At 48.5% G+C, this 17,522-nt stretch overlaps 1 protein-coding gene across 1 annotated transcript in view; it reads left to right on the plus strand.

Annotated features, from left to right (window-relative positions):
- Tmem273 (transmembrane protein 273) overlaps positions 1-17,522 on the plus strand; it is a 33,201-nt gene extending 15,679 nt beyond the window's left edge. The window contains exons 2-5 of the mRNA XM_041663030.1: positions 6,478-6,531; positions 7,386-7,517; positions 8,936-8,981; positions 16,499-17,522. Coding sequence (XP_041518964.1) covers positions 6,478-6,531; positions 7,386-7,517; positions 8,936-8,981; positions 16,499-16,523 — 257 coding nt within the window. The 3' untranslated portion in view covers positions 16,524-17,522. The remainder of the gene's footprint in view (positions 1-6,477; positions 6,532-7,385; positions 7,518-8,935; positions 8,982-16,498) is intronic.

Consider the following 17,522-nt stretch of genomic DNA (forward strand, 5'->3'; position numbering starts at 1 on the left):
TTCAAACAGTGGCATGAAACCCAGCTAGACTGTCCCTTTAATTTCGCACTCCCAGGGTCCTTTCTGAGCCTCCTTCAACTGCTACACAGTTCCAGTCATGTACCAGCATGGCCCAGGCTCCCGAAGATTCAGTCCACTACAGAAGATGGGGGTGTGCTCCGCAGTTGGCGCCAGCCTCAGAGGCGCATGCGCAATTCTGTTGCTCGTTTGTCTCTGTGGTTGAAGTCAACTTCGCTTTTTACAAACCTGATCTTATCACTCTGAGACTTCAAAATACTTCTAGGTTCACACGGAGTAGCTTTGGAGCGACTACTGGGTCAGCTCACGACTCTTCCTTCTACTGTTGTTCTCTGCCAATCAGGAGAGGAATCCAAGTTCCGAGGGGGCTCAGGTACCATCCTGGCTCCAGGGAACATAGCTCTCCTTGTATTATTGGAACCTCTGTGCCACAGAACAAGTCCCAAGGGGAGAGTTCTGAGGAGGATGCAGGAGTGATTCCGGACCAACAGAGCCAATAGGAGACTTCGAACAGACTTCTCGAAGTGGTTTTTGTTTTGTTAGAGGCGGGCGATGGGGAAGCATCATACAAGGCCCTGCTGTAAAGGCCCAGGGGGCATAAGGGCTTGCACTGCTTGCATGCTCTCACCAGGTTTCTCTGCAGCTATCCGAAATGGTTTCCTATTTCAGCCAGTGTTCTCCATTGCCACCTCACTTGACAGCCTGCTTTTCCATAATGATGATACATCAGGACTGTTCCCTTAGTTAGTGATTGCTGTGGTTCACAAGGCTGTCCTGGAGCCAGTTCCCCTTCTGCCATGCACACAACAAAAATCATGTAAAGTAGCTCCCTCAGAGGAACATCAAGATGCTACCAGCAGACAAGCGATCAAAGATGATGACAGACATTTATTCAAGTCTCCTTGGTCATTTTTTGGCAGCTCATGATCTCCTCAGGGTGCTCTGGATTGGCCTGATGCCGGTTCCTTGTTGGTGTGTGGACTCTTTAATGGCGGGGTGGATGCTGGTCCTAACATTTGAGGCCCATTTCCTCTAGTCCGGAATGTCGGAATTCATGAGATCTAAAGTTAGGACCCACCACCCACCCTGTAATGTTTAAGTACCCAGATGAATGTGACCAGGCATCAGTTGACAAACACTTAGGGTGGCCACCCCTATTTTTAGCTCAGATACTTATAGAATGACACATGGCGACCAGCCCACAACTGGGAATCACACACCCTGATTCTGCCCAAATAAGGTGGCAGGGAGCGTTAGCCCCCAGCGAGGGTGGCCCCAACAGGTGGACAGCACAAAGAGGCCTGGATGCCAGGGATGGGCTGTTAGTGGGTCAGATTCCAACAGAGATGGGCAAGTCCAAACCGTGCCTTGGGGCTCACTCTTCTCGGCTCTCCCGAGACGGTCCCATCCTTTTCTGTTTGAGGAGAATAGATTGACAGGGCCATCTACTCTTGTCGCTTCCTCCTTTTCAGTGTTGACAATGAGATGCGGGACTTCGTGCATGCTAAGGAACTGCTCTGGCACTCAGTTACCTATGCCCCTAGCTCAAGAGCCATTGACTCTTGCAGTATTGGAAACCACGTGCAGAGCCAGCCCAAGGCTGGAGAGCTGCAGAGAGAGAGAGACTACTTGTTCATGCCCTGATCAAATTTCTCTGAAGTTGCTTTGAGAAAGGCAAAGCATCAGGTCCAGTTGGGGTGTGGAAAGGACAGTGAGTGTCTTGATGTAAGTTTCTCTGAAGGAGACTTCTTACATGCAGCGTGCCACCTAACTCCTCTTGGAGGCTGTGTGGGCTGCTTCTCCGAAAGTCTTCGGTCTCTCAGCAAGTCCATCTAGAAGGCAATGGCAGAGGCTATGCTTACCCTGTGTACTCAGCTCTTCAGGAACAGTGCTGGGGCACAGTGTGTGTGTGTGTGTGTGTGTGTGTGTGTGTGTGCATGCGCGTGCACGCAAGAGTATGATCACGTGCACAGCCAGGCTCATGGGACTAGAAGCAGGTGATATTTGCCTTAGGGACAGCAGTCGTGACACATACATACATCCAGGCCCAGCCCCTCTGAACTGCTTGAGGGTCTTAGAGCCTGTGCTCCAGTATTATGCCTTGCCTCTACATTATAAGGACTCCTGCTGAGAATTTCTGCTTCTGCTGGCTTTTCTCGGGCTTCCTCCTGGGGTCTCACACATCCCTGTGCAGAGCAAGGCATCCGGCGGTCCTCTGGCAGTGCTGGAAGACAAGCCCTGATAGGGCCATCCATCCTCCAGCTACTTTGCAGAGCTAGGGGCTTGCCGAGGGTCTACAGCCCAAGAGGGACTTCCCCAGCTCGTGACCCTAGCAGGGGGCAGCTTGGCTTGAGGATGGATTCTCACCCGGGGGCTCATTAGAAAGCACGGTTAGACCTCCGGGTGACACAGTGAGAGCAAAGAGCTAGGGCGGATTGGGAGGATTTTTCTCCCTGAGGAGGGGAAAGGCTGCCGCCGAGTGGCCATAGGGCTGGCTAGCAGGACTTATTGCTCCAGTGCACAGCTCCATCCAGATCCACTAAGTTTGTCTGCTCAGCAGTAATGCAGACCTCAGGGAAGAAGTCCCCAAGCTGGAAGCTTCAGAGACTAGTGGAAAGTCTCAAGGCTTAGAGGTGATCTGAGCATAATACAGGGAGTGTGGTGTCTCAGGGATCTGCAAAGGGCTGAGCGGAATAAAAGGACCCAAGAAAGGAGCCCAGTGTTCAGGACAAAGTGAACCTGGATAGGATCGCTGACTAGGACGAGAGCTAGGGAGAGCAGATCCAGGCTGCTGTGGTGAGGCTGGAGCAGGGCTTGGGGGCTCTGACCCAGGGTTTTCCCTCCTTTCTCTCTTCACTCCTCCACAGTGGTCTGAGGCCCTCTGTCACACCTCTGGGTCCTGTGGTTCTGGCTACTGGCTCTGCAGCTGGCTTTCTCAACTGTGCCCATATTTCCTTGTCAGTTTCATCTGGGGCTGGGGTAAAGTGTTCACGACAAATGCTCCCATTAAGAGCTCTGGTCACCAAGGGGGAGACCCAAAGATGGGAACCGGAAAGCTGATGACTGGACAGCAAAGGCAGGCTGACCCCTAGAGGCCTAACATCCCTAGAGGATGCCCTCGCCGACTCCTGTGTTTTGTCCAATGCAGACAGAAAGAGGCCCTGCTGTCAGCAGAGGGTGTGACTCAGTGTGAACAGGGAACACAGTGGTTCTGAGGCTAGAGTATCTGCTGAAACCCTGCTCTCATCTACAGCCCTTCTGTGCAGTTCTGGATCTTTCGGTCCATGAATGGTTCAATCTAGCTGGGGCAGCAGGTTTCATTAAAGGAAATGTTAATGAAGTAGAGTTTATTGGGGGCTTCACCCGTTAGAGAAAATCAAAGTCATTATGTGCAGAGTGTATGCATAGGTGTGGGCTCACGTGTGTGTGTGTGTGTGTGTGTGTGTGTATGAGTGTGTAAGCTTGAGTTCCGAAGGAAATGGACATCTGTGTGTCTGCACAGGAGCTGTGGTCAGAACAAGGCTGTGTGCTTTTGCTTGGGAATCCCTAGGCTTCATTCACCCATCAAGCAGGTGAAACAAAACTTCAGAACCAGGGGTGCCTGGTAGTCAAGATTGCTCGCTGCTCTTCCAGAGACCTAAGTTGAGTTCTCAGCACCCAAGCTGGGCAACTCATAACTGCCTGTACCCCTGGCTCCAGGGGATCTGGCACCTACTGGGCTTCTTTAGCCATACATACTGACAGATGCATGTGCCCCTACATGGACACACACCTGCACACAATTAGAAGTAAAGCCAATCTTTAAAAACAAGTCCTGGACTGCTATGATGATCCTCTCCCCACTGAACAGAGAACACAGTTGTCCTTAGTGTAGTTCTGGCATAACACCCTGTGCTGAGTGTCGCTGAGGTTGGCCAGTGGTCTTGAGTAAATGGAAAAGGCCTTTGCTGGTTGGGCAAGCAGAGTCTCTGTCCCTTTCTCCCCCAGAAAGTCAGGGGTCAGGAGGCAGTCTCCTGGGAGCTCAACAGGCAAGGCCCAGCCACTTGTCCTCTTCCATGGAAGACCCACTGAGGTGCGTGAGTGGACACTAAGGCCGTTTTGGCCATTGGCATTGGCCATTGACTTGGATGGCATAGAATTATGTCCCCACTGTTGTTAGTATTTTTCTCTGGAGTTCCAGCCATCTGAAGTCTATCATACCCTGAAAAGCTTAATAAGAAAAAAATCCTGAAATAAACACTTCATGCATGCCAGGTAACTTTTATATTGTATCATCATGATCATCCTACTTTATTATTGGCTACTATAAATATTTTTTGTGTCTAGGTATGTATGTAGGAGAGAAGGTGGATGCAGGGTTTGGGTGTCCATGGGGAGTCTTGTACCATATTTCCCACAGGTATGGTACACAGCTTCTGCGCTCCTGGGGAAGCCTGCCACTTTCTACTTTCTTTGGTCTTTGGGCACATTTTTAAGTCCTCAGTATCTCTCGGGCCCCTCATTCATCAAATAGGGCCCACGTCACAGAGTGATTGTTGTATTAAATATATGACCAACTGGATTGCACACATCTGTCTCAGAATAAGTGACTGAGGATTGACCACCGTTACCCAAGGCCCACAGTCTTATATAGATGGTCTGTGGTATCACCAGTTTACTAGTGAATAGGGACTCCAAGTCCTGGCCAGAACTGCCAGAATTATGAGGAATCCCTGTATTGCTTTATCGCCTCTATCAATAATTTATTCATTCGTCAGGTATTTGTTAATATTTCCTATATTTCAGATGCTGTGTCAAATGCTGGACACTCCTGTGCAGACAGTGGGAGAACACCAGGACACATTCTGTGGGCTGGTAACTAGCTAAGAAGCTACTAGCATGGTACCCGATGCACAGAAGCAATTATGTAAATGTTGAGTTAGTACTGGCTCGGTCACTTAGGCTGGGGAAGCACAGAGCCATCGAGGTACAGAAGGGGTAGCTCACTAGGTGTGGGGAGCCAGGGAAGCAATAGCATAGTCAAGACCAAATGCGAGCAGAGAGGGGAGGAGGAGGGACCAGACAGAGGGAGAGGCCCAATGGCAGAAGACTGCGTAGACTACAGGAGGTGATGAGAATGACCAGGATATAGGTTGGGATCAGCATAGGGGTCTTAGATCAGAAATAGTGTGCAGAGCCCAACAGGACCCTATTCCTCAATTTGGCTTTGGGGAAAGTTTGAACCCCTCAGCCAGGCCCCAAGACCCTGTGGCAGTCAGAACCCCACTGAGCTCTTGAGAGTAGTAGTCAGGGGGAAGCAGAAGGGGAATCAAGTCTGACAAACAACATCCCAGCTGCCCTCTGTCCCCACCAGTGTTGGGCCCATTTTTGCTATTTTTAGTATGTGTGTGGGGTGTGTGTGTGTGTTGTATATGTGAGCGTGTGCATGTCTGCTTGGCTGTCTCTGTGTGTGTGTGATGTATATGTGAGTGTGTACATGTCTGCTTGGCTCTCTGTATGTGTGTGTATGTGTGGTGTATATGTGAGTGTATGCATGTCTGCTTGGCTGTCTCTATGTGTGTGTGATGTACATGTGAGTGTGTGCATGTCTGCTTGGCTGTCTCTGTCTCTGTGTGTGTGATGTATATGTGAGTGTGTGCATGTCTGCTTGGCTGTCTGTATGTGATGTACATGTGAGTGTGTGCATGTCTGCTTGGCTGTCTCTGTCTCTGTGTGTGTGCTGGGTATTGTGTGTGCCTCTGTGTGTGTGCTGGGTATTGTGTGTGTCTCTGTGTGTGTGCTGGCAGTGCGCACACATGCACTTGTGCATATTTATGTTAAGGCAGAGGAGGACATGGCGTGCATTGCTCTGTCACTTTTTGCCTACCTCTATGAGACAGGCTGTCTTAGTGAGGGTTCCATTGCTGTGAAGAGACACATGGCCACAGCAACTCTTATAAAGGAAAACATTTAACTGGGACTGGCTTACGGTTTCAGAGGTTTAGTCCATTGTCATCAGGGCAGGGCATGGCAGTGTGCAGGTAGATATGATGCTGGAGGAGGAACTGAGAGCTCTGCCTCTTGATCCTCGGGCGACAGGAAGTGAACTGTGGCACTGGGCATAGCCTGAGCATAGGAGACCTGAAAGACCACCCCCACAGTGACATAATTCCTCCAACAAGGCCACATCTCTCAATAGTGCCTCTCCGTTTGGGGCCCATTTTCTTTCAAACCATCACACAGGGTTTCTTAATGAACCTAGAGCCATGCTGGTGGCCAGTAAGATCCAATAACCATTCAGTCTGTGTCAACATCACAGGCACATGTGTGGCCATGCATTCTCTCCCTTTTAAAATGTAAGTGCTGAGGATTGAACTTGGGTTCTCATGCTTGCGTAGCAATTGTTCTTACACTGGGTTACCCCCGCCCCACCAGGCCCAGAGTGGGTGTCTAACAAGGCTTGGACTTGTTTTCTTCAAGGTGTTGGAGGAGCTCGAGTGCTGGCAACGGACAAGTCTGCTGGGACTGAGATTGGTAGGTGGCCTCTGTGTTTGTTTTGGTACAGAGTTGCGGTAAGACCCTATAAAGAATGCAGGTAGATTCTGGTGTTCATTCTTGCTAGCCATCACATGTCTTGCCCACAGGCCCACTTAGTGGCCAAAATAACTCCATCCCGGGGACACAAGCCATCAGGCCACCTCTGTGCTATCTGTCTCTGATCGGCAGCCTTAGCTTGTCCCATGCCTTATCCTGTATCTGTGGGCTTACTACGGCAGGCTCTGCCATTCTCTCTGGTCCTCACCTCTTCATTGGTTCATTGGCCCCCTTCCCTACGTAGCCCGTCCTCCCTACACTGAGGCTTGTCTTCACCAGCAAGGAGCAATGCACATATCACCTTCTCTAAGAAGGCCCTAGGCCAGTCCAGACCACTTGTGATGTGACGTTAATGTGAGTCCTTTGCCTGACTTTCTCAGCAGACTCCAGGGTTCTCTAAGATAGTGTGGAACCTTCCCCATTAGCTTTCAGGTTCACCACATAGCAACGGTTTTCACGTCCTCGACAGACGAGTCAATGAATAAATTAAGGGATAAATGCGGTAGGATGGCAGGAAGTCAGAGGATTAAGTTGCCCACCACTAGAGCTCAAGGGGCCAGGTCCTGCTGGACTTGAATGACCCTTAAAGATGGGAACAGTTCTGAGAGCTTCAGAGACCAGGGAGGAGGCTTTGGGGGTGAGGAGGGGCTGGGGATGGACAATGGAAAACAAGGCTAGCACAGCAGGTGGACACTGGAAGGTTAAGGGCCAGGAACATGAGCCTGGACTGCGTGTAAAGCCATGAAAAGCCCCTGGAGGTTGGCAGCTGAATTCAATTCTTCCCTGTGATTTAGATTTCAAATACGCCCTCATTGGTATGGCCTTGGGAGTCGCCATATCTGCGGGTTTCCTTGCCCTGAAGATCTGCGTGATCCGGAGACATTTGTCTGATAGTGACTCTGCAGACCTGAAGAACACGCCCCAGGGTAAGGCACCCGTGACAAACAGAGCCTGCACTGCTCTGGGGAAGAAAGGACTGTCTGTTGGTCCTTTGTGTTACTGTAACAAAACATCAGAGGCCATCAACTTAAAGAGAGGAAAGGGGTTCACAGTCTGTGGATTTTGGTCCATGCTCTATTGGTCTTTTTGGCTTGTGGTGGTACTACATACCATGAGTGTGTAGAGGAGGACACTGGCTCCTCTTGGAGAGAAGAAGACTCTGCAATTCCTCTCAAAGATGTGCCCCTAAGGCCAAAGAGCTCCCAGTAGGTCCCACCTTTTAAAGGTTGTCCTCCTTCCCAGTAGCACCATGTACCGAGGAATAAGCCTTTAACACGGGCTTTTGGAGAACATTCTAGACCTCAGCTATAGCAGATGGCATCCTGTGAAGCAAACCCAAAAGCCCACAGCCTGGGAACTCCCACTGAGAATAAATGGGGCCTCTCTGAGTCTGTTTTTCCGCTGTGCCCCTGCCTAACCCTCTGTCACTATGTAATTCTGTAGTCAGTTTGGTATGCGGAGAAGTAATCTATCTGGAGAAAGATGGAAAGAGCTGAAGTTACTTCCAAATGGAACTTCTGTTTCCCTGTCCCTGGGATATGGTCAGATAAAATTGATCCCAGGAGGGCCTGAGGTGGTTCTGAGCTCAGTTTGTTGACGAGCAGGTCATACCCAGAACAGGGAAGAGTGGTTGCGTGTGATCTGGATGTGGCTGGGTTTGTGTGAGTCTGTGAATGGCAGCCTGGCACATCCTGCTCTGTGTCAGGGAAGACCTCCCTGCAGGGTCTGGGCAGTTTCCCTGTGAGTTATATAGCAACATGCAATGCTTATGTGCAGCTCTCTCTCTCTCTCTCTCTGGAAGACACACACAAAGCACCTTGAAGATAACCAAGATGATGGTGCGATTTTCTGTGGAGGACAAGGAGGACGGAGGCTCTTTTCTCTTCCAAAATATGTCATGACCTGTAGAGATACATGGGAAGGGTGGTGTGGGACATAAAGAAATGGCCATCACTGGTCACAGGCACTGGCTTAGCTTTGATTTTGTTTCCTTACCAATAAGAGTAAAGGAAGCTGTCTCCTTATCCCACAGTCCTTGGCCTCCATTCTCCTGAGAATTCTAGCCCCTTTGGGAGGTTCAGGCTGCATGTAGAGAGGGGATATGGGCCTTGGGCGGTATGGGGAACACTCAGTCATGCCTGTGCACCAGCTAAGGGGCTCAGGGACTGACCATGGACAGAGAAGTTCCAACAGCAGTAAGATATGCCCTGAACCAGTTCCCAGTGAGTGGCCCACCCTAGAGCCCATCCACTGGGCTGAATTTGACACACCACTCCCACAAGCATGCCAACTAGGAAAAGGAGCCATAGGCTCTCCTTCCTAACAATTTATTCTATCTGTTTAGACCCCATGCTACAGAAGACAAGAAACCCCAGGAAGAGAAGCCCCAGGTAAGTTCACTGCAGACTAGTCAGTATGTATCATCCCTGACCCCAACTCACCATAGGGGACAGAATGCATTCTGCTACTCTTCCTTTCTTTGGACCAGTAGGGGGCATGAGAATAGTGGCCACAGAACACAGCAGCCAAAGGGGCCCAGACTCGTCTTTGCACAGCTTGGCTTAGAGTCCTTCTCAACACTCTGCTCAGAACCATCCGTGCATGGTACTTAGAATAAAGCTGGCAGCTCGTCCATGATCAGAATCTGCCCCAGGTTAAATTCCCCCACTGGCATCCAGCAGCTTTGCTTTTCTGCACGGAGCCCATGTCTTCTTGGGTCGCCTGCCCTTTGCCCTCACTGTGGTCTAACAGAGATGCCCTTTGCTCAGGTGGGTGCAAGCCTTGCCCTTCATTTCCTTTCCACCTCTGCCTCAGTGATTTGAGATAGCCCGCTTTAAGTAGGAGCACCCCACACTGCCCTTCTCTTTCCTTTCCGTGTGTGCATGTGAATGTGTTTGTGTGTGCCAGGCTCGCACTCGTGCATGTGCACACGCGTGGATACCACACACTGATATTGGGTATTTTTCCCAATCATTATCCACCTTGTCTTTTGAGTTGAGGTGTCTTACTGAGCCCAGAGCATGTTGATTTGGTTAGGCTGACTGGCAGCAAGGTGGAGGGATACCCGTGTGGCCCCCTCCCCAGTGCTGGGTTACAGGCGTGTGCCCTGCTTTTGGATGGGTGCTGGATATCAAACAGTTCTTTTTTTTTTTTTTTTTTTTTTTTTTTGGTTTTTCGAGACAGGGTTTCTCTGTGGTTTTGAAGCCTGTCCTGGAACTAGCTCTTGTAGACAAGGCTGGTCTCGAACTCACAGAGATCTGCCTGCCTCTGCCTCCCAAGTGCTGGGATTAAAGGCGTGCGCCACCACCGCCCGGCCCAGTATCAAACAGTTCTTCCTGCTTGTTCGAGAACTTACTGACGGCCATCTCCCCATCCCCGACTTTATTTTCTCGATGCCTCTTTTCCATAGATGCATGATGTATCACACGTCATTAAACTCTGAGCCTTTTGTTTGTTTACCTCTCGAAAATGTAACCTCCTTGAGACCAGGTCTGTCTTTCCATCGCTGTAGCTCCAGCAGATAGCCCAGTGCCTAGAACAGAGCGTGAGCTGTGGCTGTGATGAATGAATGAAGGAATGAATGAATGGACATGTGGCTATGAGACAGGTGCTGGGTGGCAAGAGAGGGAAGACGAGTTCCCTCTAACGACAGGGGTCACAGGCGACAGCCCTCTGAGAGTGTTGAGGCAGGAAGGGCCTGTGTGACCTTGGCGGTGTGGAGGGCTGCTCATTCACTGGGAAGTAGATTGTGTCAGGGCACAGAAAGGAAGCAAAAGGAGCCCAGGAACCCTGAGACAGGAGGACCCCAGTGGGCCGTTTGGCCAGAGAGGGAGTCTTATGGTGAGAGCAGATGCTTTATTAGTCCATGGTGTAGGGAGGGAAGATGTTGTAGAGGTTTCAACTCCCTGGGGCGTGAGAGCCTTGGGTTAAGGGAATGACCCTGAAACCTTGTCCTGAAACTTCCTGTCTAGCACTGAGGTCTGGGAGAGGAGAAGGGTGCTGGATGATCACAGTCATCCTCTTGGGGCTAGGAGGAGGGCCTGTGCAGATGGTCGCCCCTCTGGAAGTCTCCCAGAGCTCGGACTCTCCTGGGACACCCACTGAACCACAGCCAAGAGGCTGCAGAAAGAAGACAAAGTGGGAAAGTTCTGGACTCTTTGAGGCACGGGGCTGTAGGGGGAAAGAGGGCTGTAATAGTTGTTTAAAAAGGAACCTTCAAAAGTAGCCGCCAAGGGCAGTGAAGGAAGGGGATGAATGACTGCCGCAGAGGGAGGTGACCAAGTTCCTCCAGCTAACACGAGATGAAGTCTGGGGATGCTAGCCAACCTGAGACCCCAGGAAGCAGCTGAGCACAAGGAGTCAGGGCTCGCATGCAACCTGGCCTCACCTCCTGCTCTGCGCTAGACTTTTAGACAGCATCTTCCTTTGCTCCAAAGCTTGTCCTCACAGGAAGGAAGCTGGCATTGCCCTGGGGGCAGCTGTGGCACTTCCTCTTGCCACAGTTGGAGTGCTGGCACTAGTTAGAGACCTTGGACTTGGACAGCCTTCCTTTAGGACTGTGGAGAGTTGGCAAGGGATGAGCCTTCGGCCATACGAAAAGAAAAGCTGTGGTCATTTACTCAATTAAAGCTGGGAGAACTGGGCTTTAGCCAAACGAGAGTCTGGTTTTCCCACAACCCTTCCTTTTGACAGTGGCCAATCTATTAGCCAGTTTAGCTCATTTAACGAAAGCAAAATCCAAAACACTACTCTGTGTTAGCAGGCTTCAGTGTGTTTGACAGTTGCCGTCTCATACTGCTTTGCGGGGGTCCAAGAGTGGGAAAGCCTGCATATTGGGAGCAGATGCTGAGGGTCACGATCTTGCAGTCGTGGGTTGAACCCTGCATGGGTTGGCCACTCTAGGTCTGGAGTCATCTCTCATCTTCTCTTCTGTCCTCTTTCTGTTTGAAAAAAAGAAATCTTGAAATCCACAGAAAATCCGAGAAGTTGCAAATAAAACTTATCTGCTCCCTTTTCCTTTTCCTTTCTTCCCATGGCGTCTCTCATTTCGAACTGCCTAAGTTTAAAATTGTATAATGTCCCGTTCTTTTTTGGGGGGGAGGGCGGGGCGTTGCCTATCTTACACTGTCCAGTTCATACCTAACTCTAGCCAGGCTCCCTGTTGGTGATACGTCTTTTGATAGACTGGCTAAGGAAGCCATCTCTTGCCCTCAGCGCTGAAGAGACGCTTTGTCAATATAGTTCTTTGTCAATAGCCAATGTGCTGAAGACTGGTGCTTGTGAACATAGCCTGACCCCCAGTGATCCTCACCCTTTGATCTCACCTATTCATAGCTCTTGTCTAAGTCAGCTGTTGTCATTGGTGGTTACAAAAATACTGAGTGCACAATCCTGGTGCCTCCTCTGCATTCAATACCTGTCATTCTCTTTGGGGGCAACTGGGAAGGACTTTTTATACTTCTCTCTTTTCCCATATTTTATTTTTATTGATTATTGTTGTACTAGACTTCAATGCTTTTTAATCTATCACCGTCATAATTCTTTGTTGCTCAAAGTATCCCAAGTTGAGTAAATGGAATGTATTTTATTTTAAAAACATTTTATTTATATTTTTGTGTCTTTCTTGATCTCATCCATCTCCCCATCCCTTCTTATCCACCAGAAGGATAAGATCCTTGCACCACCCCCCTGTAAAATAACATAAAATTTAAGAGAAAAGAAAACAAAGAAGAAAAATCTTGTCATATATCATTTAGTCCATATATCTTCACTAGCAAGTGTCATTGCAAAGAGTCATTGACCTGGTTCGAGGCCTCTGCTTTCTGCTACACTATCGATGCTGGGCCCTCACTGCTTCTCCTCTTGGATATTTTGTTTTTGCCTTGTGTTGTGGAGATCCTTCAGCTTTGGAGTCTCAGGACTGGCCCCTTCATGTACTCTATATATCACATATATGTATATCATAGATGGAGTGGATGTTGGGATGGGTTAACACATAGCCCTGGTTCTGGGTCTGGGGGTTGCAGGGTTGGTCAGCCTACCAGCTCTCTCCCAGCAGAGCTCTCTCCAGGGTGAGCTCTCCAGTGTTACCCCTGCTAGTTTACCCTATGCAGCAAGGAGCAAGGAGGGAACAAGTTTTCCTGCTTTTTAGGCCCTGAGGGTTGCCTGCCTTACACATACCTACATAACCAGGGCCAGCTCTACTGTGCTGCCCAAGAGAGATGCAGGGGCCACTCTTCTGATTGCTGCAACTGGTGAGGGGCAGGGACAGCTCTCCTGCTCTCATGACCTCAGAGACAGCCCTCCCAACTACCAAAGGCTGACAGGAGCTGGAGAGGGGGAGTGCACAAATCATTTCTTGAAGACAAATGGGCCCCATTGAAAACATCCTGGCTGTTCTGAAGCACCTTCCAGATTAAACACACACACACACACACACACACACACACACACACACACTCACATACACATATACACAGGCACACATACATAGACACAAACACACATACACAAGACACCCACATACACATATACACAGATACACATAAATAGACACAGACACACATACACATAGACATATACATACACATATACACAGACACACATACATGCATATACACAGATGTACACAGACACTATAGATATACACAGACACATACTCACATACATCCACAGACACATGCTCACACACATCCATAGACATGAATATATATATACACATGTAGACATACACAGATGCACAAATAGACACATATGCACATATATGCACACATGCATACACAGACACACAGAGGCACATACATGGACACACAAGCACACATATACACACATGCACATAGACAGAATACATAGTCACATGCACCCATATACATAATACATACACACATGTATACATACATGGACACACAGACACACATAGATACACATGCACACAGACACACACATAGACACATGAGTACACATACATAGACATACACACACACACACAGTATCTCAGGTTGCTTTTCAACCTCTCTCATCCAGAGTTACCCCTCAGCCCTTTCCTTGAGTTTCCTTCTATTTTTATGGGGTTTTTTTTAGAAATCTAAATTTGGACAGATTGTATCACACTCATGGCCACCAGCATGCCATTTTCCCTGGGTTCTTTCCATGTATATGTGTAAAAGGCAAAGGCAACCCTCTGAAGGTCTCCAGAGCTTTCCTGTCTGTGTTTCTGTGTTGCCTCCTCTGACGTGGAGAGCCTATTTCTCTACCAGAGCAGGATTTTTACCATTTTGCTCAGTTCCAACCATCACACACGATGCTACCTGAATCCCAGCAGTGTCCTGGTACAGCCTGCCCAGCAAGCACGAAGAAATCTCTTCAGCGCTTTTTGCCTATAGAGTCTTGCTTTTCATGTGAATACAGCTAGAGCAATATGTTCAATTTAAATAATAATTTTCTCTGTGTGATTATTGCTGACATTTGATACAGAATTAGGGATACTGCTCTCATGGCCTAGGGGAGCTTAATGTTTTATTTAAAACCATTAGTTTATTTTTGAACAGGTAAAAAAAGACCAAAGTCAAAGATGAGACTGTTCAACATGAACACAGAAAATTCTTTCTCTCCAGACTGTTACTATGTTTCTGCTTGAGGCTACCATCTCCGTGGCTCCTGGCTGGCTAAACCCCTTCCCTTGACTCTTCCACAAAAACGTATTAAATTTTAAACATTCACATATAATCAGTTTTAATTTTATATTTAATCATGATATTTTTATGTTATGTATATATCAGATTATATTTTACATCTATTCAGATATATTTTTGTGATATTTAAGAATTTTTTTGCTTAATTCGCTAGTATTCATTCTGGTGTGTGAGGTGAGCTATTGATACAGTTTGGTCTTTTATACAAATAACAACATCATTAAAAGCATTGGTGCATACCTTTAATCCCAGTGCTGGCAGGGTTCCCTGTTAGAACTAGATAGTGAGTTCCTGTCTCAGAAATGAACGATGGTGCTGGAGAGATGGTTGGGCAGGTAAGTGCTGGCTGCCCTTCCAGACGACCTGAGGTCAGTTGCCAGCACCCATGTCTGGTGGTTCACAACTGCCTGCAACTCTGTAACTCAAGCTCCAGGATGATCTGATGCACTTTTCTGACCCCCAAAGACACACACATGTGTGTGTATACATACACATATATCACATATATGTACCACTCACAAAATAAATCTTAAAGAAGAGCAAACCAGAAGACAAATGGCAGTGTTGGTCCCACCCTCTATTCCCATCATCTGATTTGCTCTTGGTTCCCATGCATGGCTGGATGTTTCTGGACTTGGCTACCTGTGGTCAGTAATGGGCAGGTACCACACTGTGTTTCCAGATGTGCTTTGCCATCTGTCAGGCTGGCTCCTCCCGCCCCCCAACAAACCCACACTGCACTTGCTCCTCAGGGAAATGTTTGCTAGTTTAATTCTAGCAGCTTTAAGCAAGACTTTGCAGTCAACTTCAGAATTTTATTATAAAAACAAATGTCTTGGTATTTCATTGGGGATATATAATTTTCATACATTAGATTGGAGCTGATTAATTTCATTGTAACATTAGCCAGAAATTCATGGGAAAAGTATATTTTATTTTTGATTAGTAAATGTGTTAATTACAACTCTTAGTGGGTTTAGTATGCTGCCTCAGTCCAGGCATCTGACATGCAAACCCAGCTTTGCCCTATCCCAACCTCTAGTATTCAGTCGTCTGTATTCAGGCTGACGTTTTCCACACCACTTTTTTGTGTTCAAGAACACGTGGCAGCTTTCTGTGTCTAGCTACTTCACTCAACACCATGCCCTCCAGCTCTGTTCACGTTTCTGCACGCCACAGGTTCTCTTCATTCTTTATGGCTGCATTCTCTGTGGATATACATACCATGGTCTTGCTATAAAGACACTTAGCATGTCTGTTCTTGTGTGTTTCAATGAAAGCCCTCTTGCTTTATTCATAAGGTTCTTACCTTTCTTGTAAATTTAATCCCAAGTATTTTAAATACCTTGTATGTTTACGGTCTTTCGTGTTACTTCACTGACCTGGTCACTGAGTATATATTACACTGGATGCCCTCATTATACAGCATTGGATGCCTCTCTTAGATTTCCTTCTCAATTGCCCCCGCTTCCTTCATTAGATCTTTCCTTTTTAATGGTTTAATTAGTGTATATTAATTTTACAAACTAATGGGTTTCTTCCTGACAGATCACCTCCACCCCACCCCCCATCCTAGGTTGTTTTTTCGTGCGGCAGTGAAGACCACAAATAAAAGTAGCACGGGGAGGAAAGGGTTCGTTTCAACTTACAGCTTACAGGGCAGCATGGAGCCAGGTCAGGAGTTTGTGTCAGGGCCTGATTTGGTGCCTTCATTTTTTCTTTTGTTTTCCTGATTTGAAAAAAAAAATCCATGGTCAGTGCCCCCCCCCCCCCCCCCGTCTCTGTTGGTGCAGAAGCAAACAATTCTCGATGTGGAGCCGAGGGCCCTGTCTTGCTCTGCTCAGCCTCTGTCCAGATCTAAACACGGTCTTCATATACAGTGATGCTTCCCCCAAATAGCCCAATCAACCCCGAGGAATGAGTCCCGGGCACTTTCTGATTCACTTTGGTGAATACTGGAGTGCCCAACACTATATTGACGTGAGTGGAGTCTTGTGGCCTTGGGTCCGGCTGGCAGAAACGACCTCATGGCTGGTATCTGGCTTCAGCATGGACCGCAGGCATTCTTCTGTGTCGTTCGAGGAGAGACCCCATGGTGCTGACACCTGCCGCTGAGCTCCTCACACCTTCTCACTGTGCTGGCAGCAAGTAAAGCCAACTGTAAGGCCACTGTCACTCTTAACAGTGAGGCTTCCAACGTTTCTTTTCCTTTCTAGAGATGCCCAGGTGATCGAGCTGTGAGTGGCCAGCTGCATCGGGAGAGGCTTTAGGTGTTTTGGGTCTGAACACCCGAGGCTGGTGACGGATCATTACATGGTCAGGCACTAAAAGGACTCCAATCAACAGCACCTCTGTCCTGAGGGACTATATCACGCCTGTTCTGCAGGAGTGTCCGTACAGGAGGAGAACATGACTCGGCAGCAGGGGACAAAGAAACCCCAAATCCATATTTCCCATCCTACGTGCTTGTGTGGGAGCTGTGCACACTTGTACAACAGCATTGTATCCACATCAGTGGAGAACCATCCATCCCACACGGATTGCGGAAATGGGAACCAAGCCGAGACAGTTTCCTCAGCACCACGGGGTTATAACCCTCTAGACTCAGGCCTCGCAGACTTAGCAGCCAGGAGACTCCCACTTATAAGACGAACCACGTGAGCATTCAGGGGAGCATGGAACTGATAAGCCAGTGTCCAGTGCTATCAGTGAAAGGCTGTCCTTGTAAGGGAGGAGAGGACAAACCAAGCCAGAGTGAGGGGAAGAAAATCAACAGCCCTGGGAAAGGCCTTGGACCTGAAGCGCTGCAAATGAATGCGGGTGTGGTCAAGAGCAAGCCGGCCTGGCGTCTCACAGAGAGCACAAGAACGCAGGCTGGCAACATGGCCCTCATACAGTGAACACAGGGCTTGCAGGAAAGGCCTCGGGAAACAAACCCTGGTCATGCTCCTCTTCCCGATACAAGACCAGGACACGGGCTCTGTGAACATTCCCACGCTGCCGTCATTTCTGGTTTGGGAGACTCTGCTTTTCCATTCTTCGAGAAGACAGGTGGCCGTGTGGACTGGGTCTGCTCAGATGGGGTTCCCTCCATCATACTATGCTGGAAGATTAGCTGGCTTTTCAGAACCAAGTGCCGCATTACAATAATGTCTGGAGTCCCAGGGTGTCTTTTGTCTGACTTGACAACAGGGCTACTCATTAGCAGCTTTTGCTAACTGATCACCTCAAGCAGTTACA

This window comes from Microtus oregoni, unplaced genomic scaffold (genome assembly GCF_018167655.1).
Source record: "Microtus oregoni isolate MIOR12 unplaced genomic scaffold, Mior012 000013F_ref0000133, whole genome shotgun sequence".
Classification (NCBI taxonomy): domain Eukaryota; kingdom Metazoa; phylum Chordata; class Mammalia; order Rodentia; family Cricetidae; genus Microtus; species Microtus oregoni.